Raw genomic sequence first — 21876 nt, 5'->3', positions numbered from 1 at the left:
TGTTATTTCAGAGGAAGGGAAAGGGAGATTTTGGCCAGGGGCTTCCTTTCCCTTTGCCCCTGAGATACTGCATACTGCCCCCCACCACCTGCACCCTGGTCTGGCCTGCAATCCATCAGGCCTCAGCCATTTCCCCAGAGATGTGGCGTTCCCAGCAGGAGATCTGAAGGCCTCCCCATTACTCATGTGACTTCTATCTCTGGAAGGCAAGCTGGGGACAGCTGGCTGGGTAACTAGAAGTAGGTTGAGAGGGTGCCCCCTTCCCAGCACTCCAGTAACACAACCATAGCCACTGCAGGCTGCACACTCCTCAAAGACAGGGATGCCAGTGATGAGGGGGACAGTGGAGACCGCTAGTACAGAAAATAAAGAGTTCCGTGAATTTACTGGAAAGGACCTGGCCTCTACTTTGAAGTAATCTTATGCTCAAATGTTCTTTCTTGCAGGCCCCACAGCTAAATGGCCACTGAATGGCCACCCTCCTTGTTGAAGAGGAGGCTGTGGGCATGACATTGACAGATACAGCCCTCACAGCTCCCTTAAGAGAAAAGGAATCTGGGATTGGCCCTGAACTCTAATCCCAGCCTCAGTGTACCCTTAAACTCATTATTGAACTCCCCTATGGAATCAATTTCCTCATCAACAAAATGGGCATAATTCTAGGGCCCTTCTGGCAGGGTCATTCTGAGGGTTGAATGAGGTAATGCATGAAAAGTTCTCAGCAGAGGGCCTGGCACATAGCAAACCCTCAATGCATTTCAGCTCTTACTATCCATGAGAGGAGTGGAGGCCTATGGGAGGCACCCCAGCCTGGCAAGATCCCCTCCTCATACTCTGAGCAGGAGGGTCTGGGGAGAGTTAGCAGCCCAAGAAAGGAGGGAAGGGAGGTTTCCCAGGAAACCATGGGACCTGGCACCTGAGCTGAGGGTGTGTTTGGAGCAGGTAGAGGGGGCATCCAGAAGTTTGCCCTCTCTCTTGGAAGGGTGTTGAGAGCAGCAGACAGGTAGCAAGGTAGGTTGCCATTTCTGGAAGGGCAGATAGATGCAATCATTGTGAGAAATGATCCTAACCCCACAGGAAGCCCAAAGATGGTTAGAGAACTTGCCTTGACTCCTGCAGGGTTGGCTCTTACCAACCTGATGAGTTCACCTCAAGTGGTGGCCATGGGTGACTTCCTTGACATTTCTGTCCTTGTCCTCATTAGTCCCACCCCAGCTTCCTTTCAGCTTTTCCTCCCTACTCCCTGAGGGTTCTGGCCACTGTGAGGGACAGCTCAGACCTTTTAGGAAGAAACCTTGGGCTCTCAGTGCCTTTACAGGACTATGTGCCGGTGCAATAAATATTTCTCCCACTACTGTTGCTTCCAATCCTAGCATATCTTTGATGCTGTCTCATGCTAGCAAATCTCTGATCAAAGACGTGCCTTCATCACACTATACTCTTCATGAAAGCATGGACCTTGTCTCTCTTGCTCATGTCTTCAACTCTAGCCCTCAGCAAGGTGTGGGTCAGCAGTGGCCATTTAGCAAATGAATTGGTTGGATGAGTGAATGCATGCATGCGTGCATGTGGGGGGATGACTGGTGAATTGGAGGCATGACCTTTTCTGAGCTGAATCATGACTCATCTCATGTAGAACCAGGCCCTTCAGCTGGGGCATGCCGCAGTCTGGCTGGGCACAATTCACAAGCCACTTATCAAGCACAAACGAACTTTATTTTTAGAACACACACCACACCACACAGCTCTTCAGGAATTCCCTCAGAGCCCAGCTGCACCACCGGCTTCCCACGAGCCTCTCAACCCGCCCCCACTCCTCCTGCTCTTGAGGCCGATTGGCTGGGTCGTGTGGGCGGAGCCAAAAGAGTCCCCCAATGAGCAGCTCCGTGGTCTGAAAGGGCGGGGAAACAGCCCAATGAGCATCACTGCAGAGGAGCCAATCAGCTGGCAGCTGGAAGTTTGCTGGGGCCACGGTGAGCCAATCAGCTGGAAGTTTGCTGGGGCCCCTTCGGCTGTGGCTCTCAAAAGGCAGAAGCCCCCTCAGCCTCTCTTGGGGCAGGCTACCTCCCACATCTGCCCTGTGGGGATTACTGGCCAGCATGCCTGGTCACCTTATGGTATCCAAAGGGCACATTGCCCATAGGGAGATGGCTCTGGAGCCCTCCCTCCAAGGCACTGCAGTGTGCCCTGCCAAGGGTGGGGCCCGCCTGTCTGTCTGCACAAAGTTGTCAACACAGCATCCCTCCCTGGCCCTCCTCTCCCCCGGCCTCAGAGAAACTCCTTGTTGTGTGCATTTGATGTGTTTTGATTGCCCGGCAATATTATGGATTTGTTCATTTGTTATAGTTGCCTTCCTGAAGTGAGATATCATTTGTTTATTTGTAATACTATGGTGTGCTGGGTCACCTCTCTTTCTTGTTTGTGAGGTTGTGTTGGCTATTTGGGGGTGAGGAGAGGAGGACAAGATGACCAAGGACTAAAGTCTATGCAGCTGAGATAGGTGAGGACAAGGATCTGAGTTGCCCCAGGCCTTCCCAGTGAAACTGAGGATTATTGAATTATTATTGAGCCCAACCAGACTCCAGGGCCGCACAGATCCCTGAGTTAGACATGGTGCCTGCCTTCTCCATGGCAACGAGGCTAAATATGGACGCGTTTCCATGGAGAGCCATATTACAGCTGCAGCCCTGCTTCCTCCAGGAAGCACACACGCTTTGCTTCTTGGGCCTCTCAGGATGTGGCCAAGGTCTTTGGGAGGTGCCTTGGACATTGAGAAAACATTTCTCACCTTTGGAGATTTTTGTTGCCAACAAGTGCTCCATTTCCCCACCCCTAGACTCATCCACATCCCCTCCTCTTGGCAGTTAGATGTTAGGAGAGGCCATAGGTCAGACAGATGAGGCAGTTGGGAAAGTGACACTGGGCTTGATGACCATTCATGCAAGCCATCTTCACCTTGCTCCGGGGAGTGGATGTTCTTGTTGTTGGAGCGCAGCTGTAAGAACACTGTAACAACTCTTGTGTCTTCTACTCCTCAGACCTCTTCAGGAAGAATTATTGCTACAAAGGCTTTTTTAAATGCTTTCTGAGAATTTCCACAATTTTCAAATAATTCCATCATTATTTTTAGGTTTTTAAATGCCTCCTTCCATATGCATAGAATATTCAAATGTGACAAGGTTTTATTTTTCCTTAAGGGAAAGTAAGTCTTTGCTGCTTGTTTGAGTTTGAACAAGTCAAATCTCTGAATATCTTAACTGTCTGACATAGCAATGTGGAATGAAACTTTGTTTTTGGTGAAGGCTAAACGTATAAGCTGAGTATTAGGCTTAAGACTACCCTGTTTAACATCATGTGGCTATTTAGTGATTACATCATATCTGTTTATAGTTTAATTGTCTGTTGAATTTGGGTCCTTCTAGCCCAGCTGATCATATGGGTGTGTTCATGTATATTAGGAAGCTGGGCTGTTCTCCCCGGTTAACTAAAATATGGAAAGATGTGGAGAGAGCTCTTAAGGCAAGTGTAAATAGTCTCATGGAAGATTCATATCATGTGTTCTGTGTGTTGCAGGCCAAGTGGCATCAGAGCCCAGTGATGGACGACCTGCAGTCCCAGAACCTCTCCATGGACATGACCGACTCCCCTCCCACCTTGACCAATAACAGACTGGAGAATGGTATGGCCCAGCTGATCACCACTGAGGCCTGGAACATCAATTCTACTGACCTGGTCAAGAAGGCCCTTGTGACTGTGCCTGCCCCATCCATTCTGAACCCACCTGCTGAGTCCCAGAGTGGCATGGCTCTGAAGGTGGCGGCCACTGTGTTGCAGCCCCTGTGCCTTGGGGAAAGCCCAGTGGTGATGCCCATTCACATGCAGGTGGAGGGAAGCTCTGCACCGGAGCTCAACCCCAATGGCAATGCCACCTACGTCATGACCACACAGGGCCCTGTGCAGCTGCCTGTGGTGCTGGAACAGCATGTCTTCCAGCACCTCAACTCCCCTCTGGTCCTGCCACAGGAGGCCCCATGTTCCTCCAATGCCATCCACAATAACCTCTTCCAGGGGGCTGAGGACCCCGAGGCCCAACCCCAACTCCTGGACCTGAGGATCCCCAGCCAGCCACAGGAGCCCACATTGCCATTCGAAGCTGTGCTTCAGAATTTGTTCCCCTCCCAGGGTTCTCTTGGGCCTCCACCCTGTCAGCCTCCTCCAGGCTATGCTCCAGTGCCCCCGCAGCCCTTTAACTCCCCCTTGTCTCCCTTGGTCCCACCGGCCACCCTCTTGGTTCCCTACCCTGTGATTGTCCCCTTGCCTGTGCCAGTCCCCATTCCCATTCCCATCCCAGTGCCTCAGAGTTCTGAATCCAAGTTCAGCCCCAGTTTCCCCAAGCCACCATCTTCTTTCAGCCTGCACTCCTTTAAAGGCACTCAGACCTCTCTGGAAAAGGATGAACTGAAGCCCTTAGACATCCTCCAGCCGAAGGAGTACTTCCAGCTTAGCCGCCACACGGTCATCAAGATGGGGAGTGAGAACGAGGCCCTGGATCTCTCCATGAAGTCAGTGCCCTGGCTCAAGCCTGGCGAAGTCAGTCCCCCACTCTTCCAGGAGGATGCGGCCCTAGACCTATCACTGGCAGCCCACCGGAAGTCTGAGCCTGCCCCTGAGACACCGTATGACAGCAGTGGGTCTGTAGACAGCCCAGGCCATACTGTGATGGAGAAACTTCCCAGTAGCATGGAAATGCCCTTTGCCCCTGCCACATCTCACGAGGCCTCAGCCATGATGGATAGCCACATTGGCAGCAGCAATGCTGCTGAGATGGTCAGCCAGCCTAGCCACCCTAGTGGTGAGGTCAAGGCTGAAAATAACATTGAGATTGTAAGTGAGTCCCAGGCGGCCAAGGTCATCGTCTCAGTTGAAGACGCTGTACCTACCATCTTCTGTGGCAAGATCAAAGGCCTCTCAGGGGTGTCCACCAAAAACTTCTCCTTCAAAAGAGAAGACTCTGTGCTTCAGGGCTATGACATCAACAGCCCAGGAGAAGAGTCCCTGGGAAACGCGGAGCCCCTTAGGAAACCCGTCAAAAACCGGAGCATAAAGTTAAAGAAAGTGAACTCCCAGGAAATACACATGCTCCCAATCAAAAAACAACGGCTGGCCACCTTTTTTCCAAGAAAGTAAATAATGGCTTTTTAAAATTTTTATGATTATAACATGGGGAAAGGTGCATTGGTTTTTTAAAAAGGCATTTAAAACAAATTATCTTTGTTAATTATTTTGGGGAGTAGGTGGGACGTGGAAAGGTAAATTGGCTCTAGAGGCCCTGTAAGCTAGTATCATTTTCTTTTTTAATTTTTGACTTTTCACAAATGAGTAAATAAGAGCAACCTATTTTTCAAGCAGATTGCACATTTTTTGCAGCTTTAATGGAATATTGGGTGAATCAGAGGGGTAAAAAAAAAAGCTATTTTCATTGCCACAAAGTGCTTTGATGATGTAATACCTAATAAAGGGTAGGATGAATATTTCACAATAAATGTTTGTTTGCACTAATTGGTTGCAGTATTCTGTCATTTATAAAATTTACATTCCTTAGCTGGCAAGATTAGGCCAAAACTCTTGCTTGTAAAGAGCTGTAAGTTATCTGTGTTTAGAGACCTAAGCTCTTCAGGCATATTGGGAAATATTGCCCTGTGCCCTCATAAAAGAAGGACTAGGAATTTGTATGGCCTTGAGTGAGTCATTTCCCCCTCTAGGCCTTGGTGGGGTTTTTTTTCCCTGTAAAAATGTGGCAAAAAAAGGGAGCAGGGAGGTGAGTTTCCAGTACTCCAGGCTCCTTCCAATTCACATAGTTCTACACCTGGACTTTCTACATACTAAAACAAATGTCTCTAAAAGAAATTGACTTGTTTCCCTCCCCCACCCCAGAGTTTAGCTGGAAAGGGTCTTCTTTCCAAAGGAAATAAGAGCATTGTTTTCAATGATTGAAAATCTTGCAAGTCTAAAATATTACTACAGGCCACTCAGAACAAGAGTTACTTGCTGATAGATTTAGATATCTCCTAAATTTTCTCAGCCTTGGATAGAGATCTTTGAGATGGGGGAAGGAAGAGAAAGTCATTCTTTGTTAGTTTAGTCTAGTGGTTCTCAAAGGAGGGTGATTGGGCCCCACAGAGGACATCTGGCAATGCCTGGAGACACTTTTGGTTGTCATATCTGGGGGAGGTGATTCTACTGGCTTGTAGTGGATAGAGACGAGGGATGCTGCTAAATGTCCTATAACGCACAAGACAGACCACCCAAACAAAGAAGTCATCTGACCTGAAATGTCAATAGTGCTGAGACTGAGAAGCCCTGGTTGAGCCATTGCTTGATGGATGGAAGCAATGCACTTGGAAGGAGAGAATAGCGTGTTGCTCTTCTGACAACATATAGCCACCCACACAAATGAGGAACTGTGAGAGTGCGTTTAAAATAGACCTGCTAGGTGGCACATCGCACTTGTGTCTGAAACTGTGCTGGCGAGAGACTGATTAGTGCATGCCTGCTTTTCAACTTCCAGCTCTTTCTTTCACTTCTTGCAATTAGTATGTATCCAGCTGTTACTGTGAACATGAACAGGAGGAAAAGCAGTCGCAAGACTGTTCTTTTATTACCCTGTGTGTATAGGGTTACAGTTTTAGCTGGTCCTGTATCAGACACTCAGAGTGGATTTTCTTTTTCCTGCTCTTTTCTCTGTGTTGTTAAAATTTCTTTCTCAAAGTGTGACCATTTTCTTTTTCAAAGTATAACCAAATAGCTATTTCACATCAGGCTAACTAGTCTCCAACATCAGCTGGACTCCAGCCTTTCAGCTTCTACACAGTACAGTCATTTTTTTTTCTTGTTTTTATTCTCCATGTGGGTTTCTGGCCATGATTCCTGAGCATGGCACATGCATTCTAGTTTCAAATCAAACACAAATGTGCTAGCGACTAGCGTCCCCCATTCGTCTGCTGTCTCTTCTCCCCATGCTTATAGTTGTTTCTGTTGCCACACAGTGCTGGACAGCCTTTCTGTCCCAGCCAATAGGGCCTGTGACTTCACAATGTGTCAGGACTGATCTGGATTTAGAGGAAAAAACTTGCAATTTACCCTTTAGAAGTGAGTGCTTAAAGCTGAGTGACATACAAGTGGAAAGGCAGAAAATTGTAGCCTGTAATTACCTTATAAACCTCAAACCACAAATTTCTCTTTGTTGTATTGGGGATGCCCTTCTGTCTTCAGATGGCAGCTCTGGTGGGGTGAGAAAGGTTGGCCCCACAGCCCATCCTGGGTGTGGAGGCAGTGCAGGCCAAACCCTAGGCCCCTGATGGATTCCTGAATAGGCCTCCCCACCAACACCAGCCATGCCTATTTGTGGTCCTTGCCATTCATCAGTGGGAGCTTTGGGGAAAAAGGTTATTGTGAGTATGGCTATAGCTTCAGAAGACTTGCCCTTGATATCTGTGAAGGCCTCACTAGTATTGGGGCCAGGGTTGTGCTACTAAGGTGGCCACACCCTCTGCCTGCCCTCTTTCCTGGCCTTTGATGGAAACTGAAATCCAATGTGCTTAGCTATATGCAGGCCAAGGAATGGGGGGGAGGGAAAGGGCCATTCCTATGGCCAGAGTAAGCCTGGGGTTCAGGATGGTTAAATTGTACATGCCTTTCCCAGTCAGAAGTTTGCAGCCTTTCGCATGAACCTTTAGAACTAGCAGCCTGGAACTGTGGTTCTTAGCTTGAGGAATATGATTCCCATGGGGCTCACCAAGTAGCAAACTCTGAAGCCTCATCATTTTTCTTCTTGATTTCGGCCAGCTGTTATCTCCCCACCCCTCACAACTGTCTCCAGATAACCTACTTTTAGGTTTGGATCATGCAGGATTTCCATCAGGCTTTTATTCATGATTTAATTTCCCATCTCCTCCATAGTATTTTGGGTTAACTAGCCTAAAGATCAACCTTTCAGGCTTTAAAAAAAAAAAAAAAAAGAAAAAGAAACATGATTAGTCCCCAGGAATGTGGATATTTGCTTAAGACTTCTCGAGATGGCTTCAGCGCAGATATGATAAAAAAAAAAAATTGGAACAAGTCAGGAATATCCACATTTGGGGATAGTGATCCTCTGGTAGAGTACAAACTAATTGATTGAAAGGGGAAAAAGGAAAGATTTAAAGGGGATACACTTACTATCCTAACTAAAGGAGTCCTAATGACTAGGAAATTGTACATTTGTTTAGATTCAAAGACAGAACTGTCACTTTTAAGCATGAAAAAAAATGCCTATAATGATAAAAACTCCAAACAAAAAGAGAAAAGGAAGGAAGAAGGAAGGAAAGGGAGGGAAGGAGAGAGAACATTCTGGGTGACAAGTCAATAGGCTCATTATCTTCATAAAGAGTCTAATTAATAAAACAGAGCAGGAAAGGACTTTGATTCCATTTTACAGGGAGGAAATTGAGGTTCGGAAGAGTTTTCTGCTTTCAGTTTTTAAGCGTCAACAGCTCAAAAAATATGTACTTTGCAATATCCGTAAATATGGGGTCTGAAACCCAACGAACCCACAGGAATTTGGATCCTTTGGGGGGAAAAACAGTATGAATTAGTGAAGAGTCTGAATTTCAGAATTTTTTCAATTATTTTAAAGACCATTCCAGTTAACTGGAACGCCCGGAGCACTTGGCACAATGGGAAAGGGGAGATTTCAAGCTGAAGGGTGGAGATGCCAAGCGTCTAAAAGCCACACTTAAAAGCTGCTAAGCTGAAAACTTTAACAGCAGGGAAAAAAGTGTTAGAGGTCATTCTGGCAGACTTTACTCCTCATTAAATAAAAAAGGCAGTTTTCCACAACAGCTCACTTCCACCAGGTCAAATAACTGACCTCCCACATCAGTGAGACAAAACAGGATGTATTCAAGGCTCTTAGGGTGCTATTTTAATAAATTGATCATTTATTTTAATTAACTTGGGTTGATTTGATACTAAATGGTACATGTAAGTGCTTGGAAGAATTAGTTCCAAATATTGCAAATAATTTACCTGCAACTTTTTATTAGACCAGGGAATTTCTAAGCCAAGTGAGATTTTAGCAATGCTCTGCTGAAGTTCTGAACAAATCCAAGCTAAAGGAGATGAACAGCTGAGGTTTACTATGTTAATTCAACTTGTAGGTTATTTTTCCACCTACTGTCTTCTGTATGTGCACTCATATACAACTGTAAGCTCACTCTGTTGATAAAAATGATAGTGGTCACCCTGCTCTGCTAAACAATATCTTCAATCTAAGATTTGGACAAACCAGGCAATTAATAAGAATGTAATGAGGCCTTATGAAATCAGGAGCACCATGCTGTCGGTCCTGAATGATAGTGAGACCTAAATAGTTTTATTTGTGATCATTTCAAATAAAGAACTTGATTTTCTTCAGTGCAGCCATTTTTTACTTGGACATATTTCAAGCAACATTAAGAAATACCACACTGAACAGAAAAGTCTTTGAGAGCAGGGATTGAGTCTTAGTTCTCTCAAAGTCTCTCAATCTTAGCACTATTGACATCTGGGGCTGGATGGTTCTCTGTCATGGAGGGCTATCTCATGCATTGCAGGATGTTCAGAGGCATCCTTGGCTTCTTTCTATGAGATGATAAAAATTTCTCCAGACATTGCCAACTGTCCCTCAAGGGTTGGGATCAAAGTCATCCCTGATCCAGAATCACTGCTTTATCTCTGGTGCCTGACACCTGGCCCAGAACAGAGGCTCAAAAGTTCCTTGATAAACAAACATGATCAACCAATCAGGAAGAAGAATCTAGAGCAATGGTCTCTGATATCCCACTCATATTTTCTGCTTTGTTTCTATAAGGCTAATCTGGCCAGGAAATGATTATTTGGTACCAGTGTTCACCTATCCAAAAGGTTGTTATTTATCTACCATGTCATGTGCCCTCTAGAACCTTCCCTCTAGTAAAGGAGTTTCAGCAGGATTACCACCTTAAAGAAAGAGCAGGCACTCTGCCAGTCCTGACAGGATGCCTCATTATTTTACTAGCACCATGAAACTGGAAGGATCCGTTATTCAAAACTCACCCTGTGATGACTGTTCATTGGTCTTATTTCCAAGGGTAGCATAACCCAGGAATTCACAAACATTGCCAGAAAGTTGGGGTTTTTTCCCCTCATGTTTTACCTAAATTCTTTTTGCTGTAATTGAGCCCAGAGTTTTGTCTTTAATGGAAACAAAAGCCAAAGCTCCTCTTGTAGTCGTTGTATATGTAAGCACCAGATCTTTTTGCAGCCTCCTTCCCTTGGACTCAAGAGTCCCATCTCCTCTCATTTTCTTGGAGTTCCTACTTTATAATCCTGTCATCATCTTGGTTGCTCTTTCCCCAATTTCTCCATCTACTTTGTAGAGTCAAGAACTCCAGGTAGGTGATGAAAATGTTCTAAAGTTGATTGTAGTGATGGTTGTACAACTCTGTGAATATACTTCTAAAAACTTTGAATTGTACACTTTTAAATGGGTGAATTGTATGGTATGTGAATTATATCTCAATAAAGTTGTTATCTTCTAAAAAATAATAAAAGAACCCCAGATAGAAATTGGGAACTGATTATGGGTTCCAGCAAAGCCTCCTAGAATTGAATAGTTACTTTCTATCTTTGATCAGTCATATCCATGTTAACTCATTTCCTCTATCCATGGGGCCCTGCCATCTTTGATTGGTTATATGCCTGTTAACACTGCCTCACTTCTCATTAGGCCCCACATATCTGGCTTTCCCAGGTTTTCCTTTACTGTCAGAACTTCGCTTGGAACATCATCTCCCATGCCTCATTTCTTGGAATCTGGAATCCCCAAGTCCAGTTGGTTTGCCCTGAACAGGTCTTCTCAGACCTTCAACTTGGTCCTCACCATTTCTCCATTAGGATTCAAACTATTTGACCACAGGCTTTTCTCCATATTTTTATCGATGCATTATAATTATACATATTGGTGGGATCTATTCTTACATATTCATACATGCACACAATATGCCACAGGCTTCTTAAGTAAAAACTCATTCAAAAGACTACTGGATTAAAAAAAAAAATCAAAAAACAGCGCCACTCTGGTCTGGAGTATTACCTGTCTGTCTCCTTGCCCTGTCAGGCCCATATACATGGTTGAGTAAAGCTACTACACAATGGTGGCACTGTGAAATTGGTGGCCCCAGCACTGCAGTTTCACACCATTCCTTCAGCACCATTTCTGTCAGAGCTCTGGACATCAGAGCAAAGTGTCTTCTACTAGTTTGTCTCATACTTTATGCAGGAGTAGAGGAAACATTTAGGGTACATGTGGTCTAATGACCTATGGGCTGAGAATTAGGAGATGAGGTTCCGAACCATCAGGTCTACATTCCAGAATAACAGTCAAGGATCCAAACACTGTCACCACAAAACAAAGACTCAGGTCCCCCCCACATTACAGGAGGTCAGCAGATGTCAGTCTGGAAGGTGGTCATAATAGCAATGGCCGTTGAAATGACTTGAAATGGACTCTGGCATTCAGTCTTGGGGCAGGGCCAGCATAAAGAGTTAACAGCACAGAGTTTTGTTAGCAAGTGATGTTTTTTTAATGTGGCTTTAGGATTTCAAGTACTGTTGGAAACCAGCTAACAAGGTCTTGCCTGGCAGAAGTCCTTGGGGGAATCATGTTAACACATGGATAACATTATTTGGAAAGATGGTATCAACTATTTGTGAGTGAATGGGTGCTCCTGAGGTACTTGAGGATGGATGAGAACAGTCTCTTTTCTTTGTGTGGCTGGGGAGTGCTCAGCAGGCAGTGGGAGAGCCAGATAATGGAGGGCTAATTCTTTAAGCTCCGAAACCTTTTATTGCAACTGTTTTCAATGGGAATCTTTTCAAAACGCATTAAGCATCTTGGCATAGGAAGCCTTTCCTTGACTCGGTCATTGTTATGAGCATTGGCGACTGGCCTGGGCTGGGATGCTGGGATGACATGACGCCCTTCAGGCCATCCAGGGGGTGCTGTTTGTCTTCAGCCACCATTGGCTCTCCTGACTCCAGTGCCCAGTCCCCACTCGAGCCTTTCTTTCTTTAACGTTTGTGTTTGTGTGGTTTTTATTTTAAAAATTTCTTGCCATTCTGTCGCTTCTCTGCTTCCATGACAGCAACCATCATGCCTTGAAACCATCACTAGCTCACATCCATAAACTGACCCATAGCCTCAATTGGTCCTTGCTTCCCCTGGCAAGTACCTCCTCCTTGCTCTGCAAGGCCCGGCCCTAGTGCTGCCTCTGGGGAGGGACATGGCAAAGGAAGGTTTCTCCCATTTTATCAAGCCAGTCTCTATCTCTTGGGTAGAAAGCTCCCTGAGAGTAGATCCATGTGACACGACAGGGCATTGTGTCCTCAGTGCATAGTAGCTGGTAAAATCTCAAACTTGCTCATGGAATTGAAACATGAGCCTTCTCTGCTTCCATATGTGTCACTTGGATTTACTGGCCCCTGTCCCCCATCCAGGCTCTGGCACTATCAGACCTTTCTAATTTCAGCCTGTTCTGGATCCTGGTCAAAGAGTGACTTGTGCAAGCACCAGATGAACATGACACTGTTAGACATTTCCCTTAGAGCCCACCTGTCCTGTGAATATACCCTTTAGGCCCTTTCCTACTGACACCACAATGGCTGAAATCCAACAGAGCCCATTTGAGCATTTGTGAATTTCCAAATTATTGACGTTTCAGTTAGTGTTTCACTAAAGCTTCTCTCTCTCCCTCTCTCCCTTCACCTCTCCCTTTCTCTTTACTTCCCTTCATCCTATTTCTTTTTAAATTCCCAGAAGTGCACAGGGAGCTATGGTTTTTCCCCTCAAGCCTCATCTTCCTTTGCCTGACCTCTCAGAGGGATGAGGCGTTTATATCACTCCTTAGTTTCCCTGCCTCTCCTCCCCCATCTCTTCCTTTTGCCCTCCTCAGATAATGATGCTAATGGTCTACCTTTTCCTGCTCTTCCTCTTCTCTCTCCCTCATAGGATGCATCCCAGGCCCACAGTCTTCAACCCACATGGTCTCCTATGGTGACTTGATACATTCTCTTAGTTGTTTATAACATTTTTATTGTGTTTATTCCCCTGATCTCCAGCCCTGAATTCTCTGACACCCTTTTTCCAAGGGTGGAGATTCATGTTCATCATCTTTAAAACTAAATTCAGTCTCTCCCTTCCTCATCCCAGTCCCAGTCTCATGTTCATTTTCTGCTGCCACCATGTTCTGTTTCCCCAAGTGAAAAAGGTGGAGCTGTCCTCCATGACTTCTCTTTTGCCTTGACCTCTCAGGTCCCTGTCTTCCTGACTTTGCTTCTCAGTCTTCCTCAAATTCATCATCTATTTCCCCCATTCTTACCACTCTTTTTAATATTTATTTTTTAGTTTAGTTATATGGACACAATACCTTTATTTCACTTATTTATTTTTATGTGGTGCTGAGGATCGAACCCAGGGCCTTGCACGTACTAGACGAGCACTCTACCGCTGAGCCACAACCCCACCCCCAAACTTGCTACTTGATCCAGCCCACATCATCCTTAAAATGGTCTCAGTACTGGGTAGGGGCAATAATCTCCATTCTCAGCTCCCTGAATCTTTCCTCTATGCTGCCACCTGAATCATTTTGGTAATAGGCAAGTCTTATCATGTGGTTAGTGTGGGTTATTTCCCCATACCCTGTGGTCTCACATGTCAGCAAGCCTTCTGAGGGCAGAGCCCAGCCCAACTTTTTGACTGGAACTCTTCCCTCCCACCATGTGCAAGATCTAGGAATACAGAAGGGTTAGTTGTTCCCAGCACATGCCTCTGTGCTCCCCGCCCCCCGCTTGAGTACCCCCTCCTCCAGACATACCCTTCCCAATTCCTTACTCTTACTAATCCTTCAAGATTCAACTTGAAACAACTTCTCCAGAAAGCTCTCCAGGACTGCTCCAGCATAAGCTGAGCCCTCCTGACCTCCCAAAACTCCTCTAGGGCCAAGGTCATGGTCATTGTATCTTACATGCCCAGCACAGTGTTCGGCATTTAGAGGGCCCTCAGTAAATTTGTGTGGACTGAACTGAACCCACAGGGAAAGTATAAGTATGCTCCTCACAGCCAAAATACAACACACAGAAACCCAGACATACAGAACAGAAATGTCTGGAATCTATAATTCACTTTGCAAAAAAAAAAAAAAGAAAAGAAAAAAAAAAAAGATGCACTGCTCAATTCTTTTAAATCATATGGTTCACTGTGCTTTCAAAACAAGGCAGATTCTTCAAAAGTGGTTTCTATACTTTCATAGAAATATACTCAGAACATAAAATAAGCAATAGTCAAAATCTCATCACTGGCACACAAAGAAAATGTCTGAGCATTTGCCTCCCCAGAGTTTGTGAATTTATTTATAAATTACATGCATGGACTACTGAACAAATATGTACATTATAAAATATGTGCAAATTTTGAAATTTTGAAGGAATGAAACCAGTATAAATAGGTTCAATATTTTCTTTCTACACCTCAATTCATCATCTTATATATCCCGCTGGGTTGTAATGAAATGAGAATATTCTAAATCTCTCAACTGGATGAATGAACCTTTAAATCCTCCTATGGATCCAAGCATCCCTCCGTTTTGAAATATGGAAAATACTCAAGCATAAGATGTTTCTGCATCAAAAGTAGAAACCATTTGTGTTATTACACCTCACCAAGGGGGTGGCTGGGACCCCTGAGTAGAAGTTAGGAATGCTGTCTTTACAGCCACAGGATCTGATTCAGTTGCCACTTCTGTTCCTTTCTGGTCATGAGATGTTGGGCAAGTCACTGAATGTCTCTGCCTCCATTTCCTCATCTGTAAAATGGAAGTAATATCTTTGAGTATGTGAGTTAGTGTATTGGGGGCTCTAAGGACAGAATGTTCAGTAAATGAGCATCCAATGAGCCCTCAATAAATTTGTTCACATTATACCTTGTTTACATGCCAGAAAATAAAAAGAACCAATAAGTAAAAAAAAAAAAAATACCAAAAAAAGAAAGAACAACCCCCCTACACCACCGAAATTCCTGAATTAAAAAAAAGCCTTGTTAGATTCTACTTTTGCTCCACAAAGTTGGCTTTTTTTATTAAAATATTTTTTTTAGTTGTAGTTGGACACAATACCTTTATTTTATTCATTTATTTTTATGTGGTGCTGAAGATTGAACCCAGCGCCTCATACAAGCTAGGTGAGTGCTCTACCACTGAGCCACAACCACAGCCCCAAAGTTGGCTTTTAAGCCAGGAACTTTCATGCCTTCCTTCAGACTACTGACTAATAGTTGAGCTAAGGTAGATGTCACTTTATTTTCCTTCCTTTTGGTCTGAGAGAGGGGTTGATCACTTGGCTTTCAGAAAAAAACATGGACTAGTTGGAAAAGAAGGAAGAGACATGGGCTGGGAGAAAGAATGCCCAGAGTCAAGATTGGCCTCGGAATCAAAGTGGCTTATGTTCTTAGATTGCCCTCTGCTTTAGATTCCTTACTTGTAAAACTATGACTCAGCAGCCCTTCCCATGGGGACTAATGAGCTAACACCTGTGCCCTAAGCCTGCAAGCAGAAGGCCTCACAGGGGCTGCTTTATCTTCTTTGCTTGCAGTAAAGAGTCCCTGTGCAAGGATGGGGCTTTGGGCCCACCCTGACAAGACGCTGACCAAGAAGTGGCTGACCAATCCTAGGGCCCATTTCAATGCCTCCAAGGGCAGCTCAGTAGTGGCCCCAAGAAGCTGTGCAGACTCAGAAGCCTGTAGCCTGAGGCCTGGGGACTTCCTCAGAAGCAAACTAGCACTGAATCAATTTTGCCAAACCGTCCTTGTAAGAACCCAATGTCATGGAGTGGAAAAATCATTATTTGAATTCTAAATCTAGAATTTGCCCTATAAGAGACAATAGCAGTTTCTTTTTGTGATTTCTTGAGTGTATTTTAAACACATTCTAACTTATGGGCAACTTCGTAGGAACACATCTGCTACATAAATTGGGGACAGCCCTATTTGAAGTAACTACAGCAAAGGGTTTGTGAGCTGAGAGTAGAAAAGAAATCCCTTGCTTATACTATTTAAGAGCTATTGACCTCTCTGTCACGGGAATAGGATCCTTTGCAGCAAAGGAATTTTCAAAAAGTCAGAACAGCCATTGCTTCTCTGCCCACCTGCTGGGAAGAAACCATCCTCTGCCCACTTCTTCTATGCTGGGAAACGTCGCCCTCTGCCGGCACAATCCAGCAACAGCCACAGGGAACTTCCCAACCTAGTGATCCTGATGCAGCCACCTGGCTAGTGATCTTGGTCCTCTGAAGGATTGTATTTTAGGACAACCAGGGGAAGGGTCCAGACTGAAAATCCCAGAGGGTCCAAGCTTTCGGAAAGAAGCCCGCTCACCCTTCATGGTGCCACAAAGCCTGGGAGGGAGGCACCCTGGCCTGTGACTCAGTGGCATCACCTCCTGGCTGAAAACAAGGACCAGGGAACAGCATGCACTGCAGTTTGTAGAGCTGCAGAGATGGCCCCAATGTTTCTGGGGACAAGGGCTACTTATTCAGGAAAGTTTGTTGGGGATCTTGGAATCAGCAGAGGGAAGGAAGGGGCACACGACCCCCAAGAGAGCCTGAGGAAGAAAGGAGACCACTGCAGCACAGACCCAGTCTGGCACCACTGCCTTGGAGTGGGGAGGTGGGCGAGGGGACACCTGTCACAGCTGGCATTTGTTACCCTGCCAGATGCTTGCTTCTGCACCCTGGCTGTACCCAGGATCACCAGGGGAACTCTTGAGACTCCTGATGCCCAGGCCATGGCCCACAGACTCTCCCATACCTGGCCAGAGAGATGCTGAGGTTGAAAAGCACCAGGGAACTCACTGTCACAGGCAGCCAGGCCAGGACACACTGCTCTCTGGTCCACATGGTATGTGTCCTGGGATCATGACATCCAATCTGCACACCAGCTCACCAGTTGGGCAGGTTTAGATCATCAGCAAGAGGTGCCCCTTGTGCCAGCAAGAAGAGGGAACAAAGTGACATTTAACTTACAGCATCTCAACCCACTGTGCTCACAGGGCATACAAGTGATACCACATATCCTTTTTTTTTTTTTTGGTACTAGGCATTGAATGAACACAGGGATGCTTAACTACTGAGCCATATCCCCAGCCCTTTTAAAAATTTTAAGACAGAGCCTCACTAAGTTGCTTAGGGCCTTGATAAGTTTCTGAGACTGGCTTTGAACTTGTGTTCCTCCTGCCTCAACTTCCCAAGCTACTGGGATTTACAGGCACACAGCACATAGGCCACTGCACCTGGTCACCTGGTGTGATAGAGCTTTTCACAGAACCATGTTCACCCTGATGGCGTGCTCTGTACTTCAATCATTTCTAACCTGCTCTGTTAAAAATACTGCAACCTGAGGATCGGTTGTGCAATGCACAAAGGAATGCCACCTGAGGCATGCAGCCCTGAACGCCGCTTGAAGTGGCAGGGACAAGTATGAAAACCACACTCGGGCTGAGCCACTGTGTTCTTGCTGCTTTGCAGCCTCTTCTGTGTCCAAATGAGGACCCAAGGGCCTTAAGAAGTCCTCTCAGTGTGGGATGGAAGGGGATGGTGGTGGTGGGCAAGAAGTGAGCACAGGTGACAAAATTGTTTTCTTTGTAAAGACAGAAAAGCCCCAGAAGAACTGTAGCATGCCATGAGGCTACATTCTAGTGATTGTGAAACTGGATCCCACCTGTTCATTAAGCAGGCAAGTATGAGCATGTGTGTGTGTGTGAGAGAGAGAGACAGACAGACAGACAGACACAGACAGAAATAGTGAGGGAGAGATGAGGCTACGAGGGGTGCTGAGAATGAGAGAGAATCTGAGAGCAGGACAGAGTGACAGGCTAACACCTCCCCATTTTTATTTTACCTGCAAAAAGTTTACCTCAGGAGTACAATTTGAGAACTGCAGTCTGCCTCCCAGGCTGAGTCTAGGACTGACCCTGAGGTGGGGTGGAGTTCAGGGGGCAGCAGCTGGAGGAGGCCTCGTGGTGAGGGGTAACCTCAGCCGCCACCTCCTCACGCACTGGCAGGCCATGCTGATTGCTGCCAGGTGCCAACTCTAAGACCTGCTCCTGTTGCCTTGTTTCTGGAGGTGAAGAAAACCCCACCTGGGTGTCTGACCTCTATCATATCCTACCAGGGAGCCTCTATTTTGGTTCTTACCATCCCCCCTTTTGTGCAACCAAGAGAACGGGCCTCAGGACACTCTGCCCTCCCACCCACACCAGAACTTTCTGTCCCTGAGGCCAATTCAACAGAGAGTCTGCAGCCCAGTATCCAGATGGCAAAGCAGTCTAGTCTTCTGGCTGTCGTTCTGGATTCTTAACCTTGACATTTCAATTCTGAGAAAGCAAATGGGAAAGTAGTCATTAAAAAGCTCTACTCAGGTATGGGGTTGTAGCTCAGTGGTTGAGCGCTTGCCTCACATGTGTGAAGCACTGGCTTCGATCCTCAGCACCACATAAAAATAAATAAATGAATGAATGAATGAATAAACGAATAAATAAATAAATAAAACATATTGTGTTCATCTACAACTAAGAAAATTTTTTTAAAAAAGCTCTACTCAAAGGTTCTATCTACTAAAGCCATTGAAAAAGGTAAACTTGTCAGACCTCAGGCAATCTTTCATTTCTTCTCTCATATTGAAGAGAAAGACCATGTTTACTGTTCACTCACCAGAATCAGACCAGCAACCTAGGTTACCTTCAGAGGGACTCCTACTCTTCTGAGAGTAGCCCAGAAAAGGAAGACAGGATAAGATCACTGGAGGTGACCCCAAGAAAATACATGTATGCAATGTACATCCAAGGTATTGCCCAGAGAAGATCAGCTCCTATTTGCTGAGAGTTCTCATCATCACCACCAACAGCTTCTAGAATGATCTGCCTAGCATGCAGCTCTTCGACCTTCCCTATTTGTAATCCTTTGCTTCCCACAGTGCATCCAGTGTGGAACCAAGACTCTTTCTGTTACAGGTGTTGTTAATCTAGATCATAAACGACTCCTCAATACCCATCCTATGTTCCAGTCACTCTCAACATCTTGCAGTTTCCCAAATGTTTCTAAATCACACAGCCTGGCAATGATCTGGAATGCAGAGAATTCGCATTGAACTTCAAGTGTGGCCTCAAGTGCTCCAGCGGTGATCTGGGCATGGGAAAATGTGAAAATTAAGGATTTGAACCTGAACCAAGATGGATTGGGGGAAGGTTCACAGGCAGAGCCAGGATTATTCTGAGAAATTTGTGATTTGTTTTATCTCACAGATAAATAAAGGACCATTCAAGATCCTAAGTTCCTATGCCAGAGAGCTAAGATCTTACATAGGATCACCTAAGTCAATTTAGTCTTGCAATCACATTTTGTTTGGCCTGTATTATCATATAATAAGTCTGCATTTTAAATTTGAGGGCTTTCACATTAAAATCTGTATTTCTACTTTCTTTTTTAAAATTGGAAGACCTGTAACATAAAACTAAAAAATCTTGCCTGGCAAAAACTGAAAGGATTACCACCCTCTTTAGGAGCAACAGGTGGGCTCCAGGTAGACACAGCCCTCTCACATCACCTGTGCACACTTATATATAATACCTAGCCAACTTCACTCAAGTCACCAACCAGGTCCAGCTCAAAAGTGTGTCTATAGTCATTTTAGCCTGAAAAGGGTCTCAAGACATGTAAAAAAAATGCTATGTCTATCACCAAATCTTTAATTTTCCTCTTCTTCTTAGGAAAGTCACTCTTCCATCTCTCTTTCACTTAAGCAGGGTTATGTGACTAGTTCTACCAGTGGGCTCTGAGTAGGAGTCTCATGTGTCATCTCTGGGCTGAGGCAACAAAATGACCCTGAGCTATTTTCCAGCTTCTCTCTTCCCTTGATATGATGATCTTGGAGGCATGTGTTGTGGATCCACAGAAAAGCATTGGCCATTATGGAGAATTGGATTTTATCTGAGAAAATGAATAATGTCATTGAGATTTCTTGGTTTGTTACCGCAGCATAGCATAGCTTATTCTGACCAAAATAATGCATATTGACCAAAACCGCATCTTAATCAGGGAGTCTACTTATTTTCACAAAATAATAAGGCTTAAAGTCATTTGCACTATCATCATTAGTGTGTTGATTTAGCAGGTAATACAAATATTTGTCAATATCTGGAGTGAAACTCAATGCTGGTTGCCACTGTTCCCCACCTTGGTCAATGATGGAGGGATGCTCATATGTTACTGGCTGCCTCAAGTATCTCAGGAAAGGGTAATAGTAGGGTATTCTTTTCTGACCAGTACTTAAACTTTTTCTAACAGAAGCATTGATATTGATTTTGTAAGCATCCACAACTTCTGAGACAGTAATACATACATAAAGCAAGAGACAACACTAAAAACCAGTAATCCTCAGTGATTATACCTTGCAGCTAGACTTCACATATAGAGATGAATATATACTCATTGGCACAAAGAGAAAACAGTGACAAAATATTTTTAAAAGAATCAAAGGGAAAAAAGAAAAAGGAAAAAATAAATCTACATGTACACACATAACTGTCCCCTAAAGCATACGGAGCAACTCTTTATTCTTCCTTGGAATTGGCCTCATTCAGTCATATACAAACATTGAAAGACAAGTGAAAACAAGACCCAGGCATTCCACAACAGAGAAATCTAAAAATAACTACAAGAGCAGGTTGCACATATCAAATATTTCATGCACCAAAAAGAAACTTTACATATTTTTCTTTTCAAGGAAGTGCATTCACTTCTTCAAAATCTCACTGAGATTTTAGGCAAAGATTTCCAAAGTTCAGATTTGAGAAATTAGGACTTTAAACAGAATCTAGTCATTGAGGATTTCCTATCCCCCTTAGGCAATAGACAGCTTTCCTCCAGATTCTGTGGTTATTATCAGTGAAGAGAGGGAAACAGGGAGAATGAGTTGGCAGGGACGTTAGGAGCAAACAGAATAATAATCAAACACAATTTTTGCCTTTATAAACAAAGCAGAAAAATCATGAAGCCATTGTTTTAGTTATGCATTACTGAGTAACAATAAACAGTTACTATCTCAGTTTCCACAGGTCAGGAATGTAACTCCAACTTAACTGGGTGATTCTGGCTCAAGAGCTCTCATGGCATTGCAGTCAAGCTGGTCGTGATCTCATCTGAAGGCTCAGTGGATGGTGGAGTGGGAATGTACTTCCAATATCATTCCCCAAACTGTAGGCTAACCAAGGACCTTGCATATGCAACTCTTCAAGGGCTGCCTCATGATATGACAGCTGACTTTTCCCGGAGCAATTTGAGAGACTGCCTAAGACAGACTTTGAGCCTTTGAAATCTAATCCCAGAATTGACTCATCACTTTGGCCATTTAGAGGAGTCAGTAAGTTCAGCTCACACTCAATGGGAAGCAATTACACAAGGGTTCAGATACAAGAGAGCAGAGATCAACAGGAATATATTTACTAGTCAGGAGAAAAGAGCTGCCATAAATATTTTGAAGGCTTTGAAGTGAGAGGAAGGTCTGAATCTAGGAAATGGAAACAGTGTAAAGATAAATTGGAGGCTGTAGCTCAGTGGTAGAGTGCTTGCCTAGCATGGGTGAGACACTGGGTTCAATCCTCAGCACCACACAAAATAAATAAAATAAAGGTTAAATTATAAAAAAAAAAAAGAATAAGTTGGATGGCACAGTGTGTGTGGAGGCCAGCACATAGCAGGAAATGAGATTAGCCA

The 21876-nt window shown here is 44.7% G+C and overlaps 1 protein-coding gene across 3 annotated transcripts in view; it reads left to right on the top strand.

The window, feature by feature from the left end:
* Rai2 (retinoic acid induced 2) overlaps window positions 1-5487 on the top strand; it is a 68221-nt gene extending 62734 nt beyond the window's left edge. For all 3 annotated transcript variants that reach the window (XM_027927450.2, XM_071606345.1, XM_071606344.1), the window contains exon 2: window positions 3574-5487. In XM_027927450.2, coding sequence (XP_027783251.1) covers window positions 3598-5187 — 1590 coding nt within the window. In that variant the 5' untranslated portion in view covers window positions 3574-3597 and the 3' untranslated portion in view covers window positions 5188-5487. The remainder of the gene's footprint in view (window positions 1-3573) is intronic.
* Window positions 5488-21876: the final 16389 nt, after the last annotated feature.

Source organism: Marmota flaviventris, chromosome X, assembly GCF_047511675.1.
Source record: "Marmota flaviventris isolate mMarFla1 chromosome X, mMarFla1.hap1, whole genome shotgun sequence".
Classification (NCBI taxonomy): Eukaryota; Metazoa; Chordata; class Mammalia; order Rodentia; family Sciuridae; genus Marmota; species Marmota flaviventris.
Note: the sequence above shows the minus strand (reverse complement) of the source record. Positions and strands in the feature narration are given on the sequence as shown.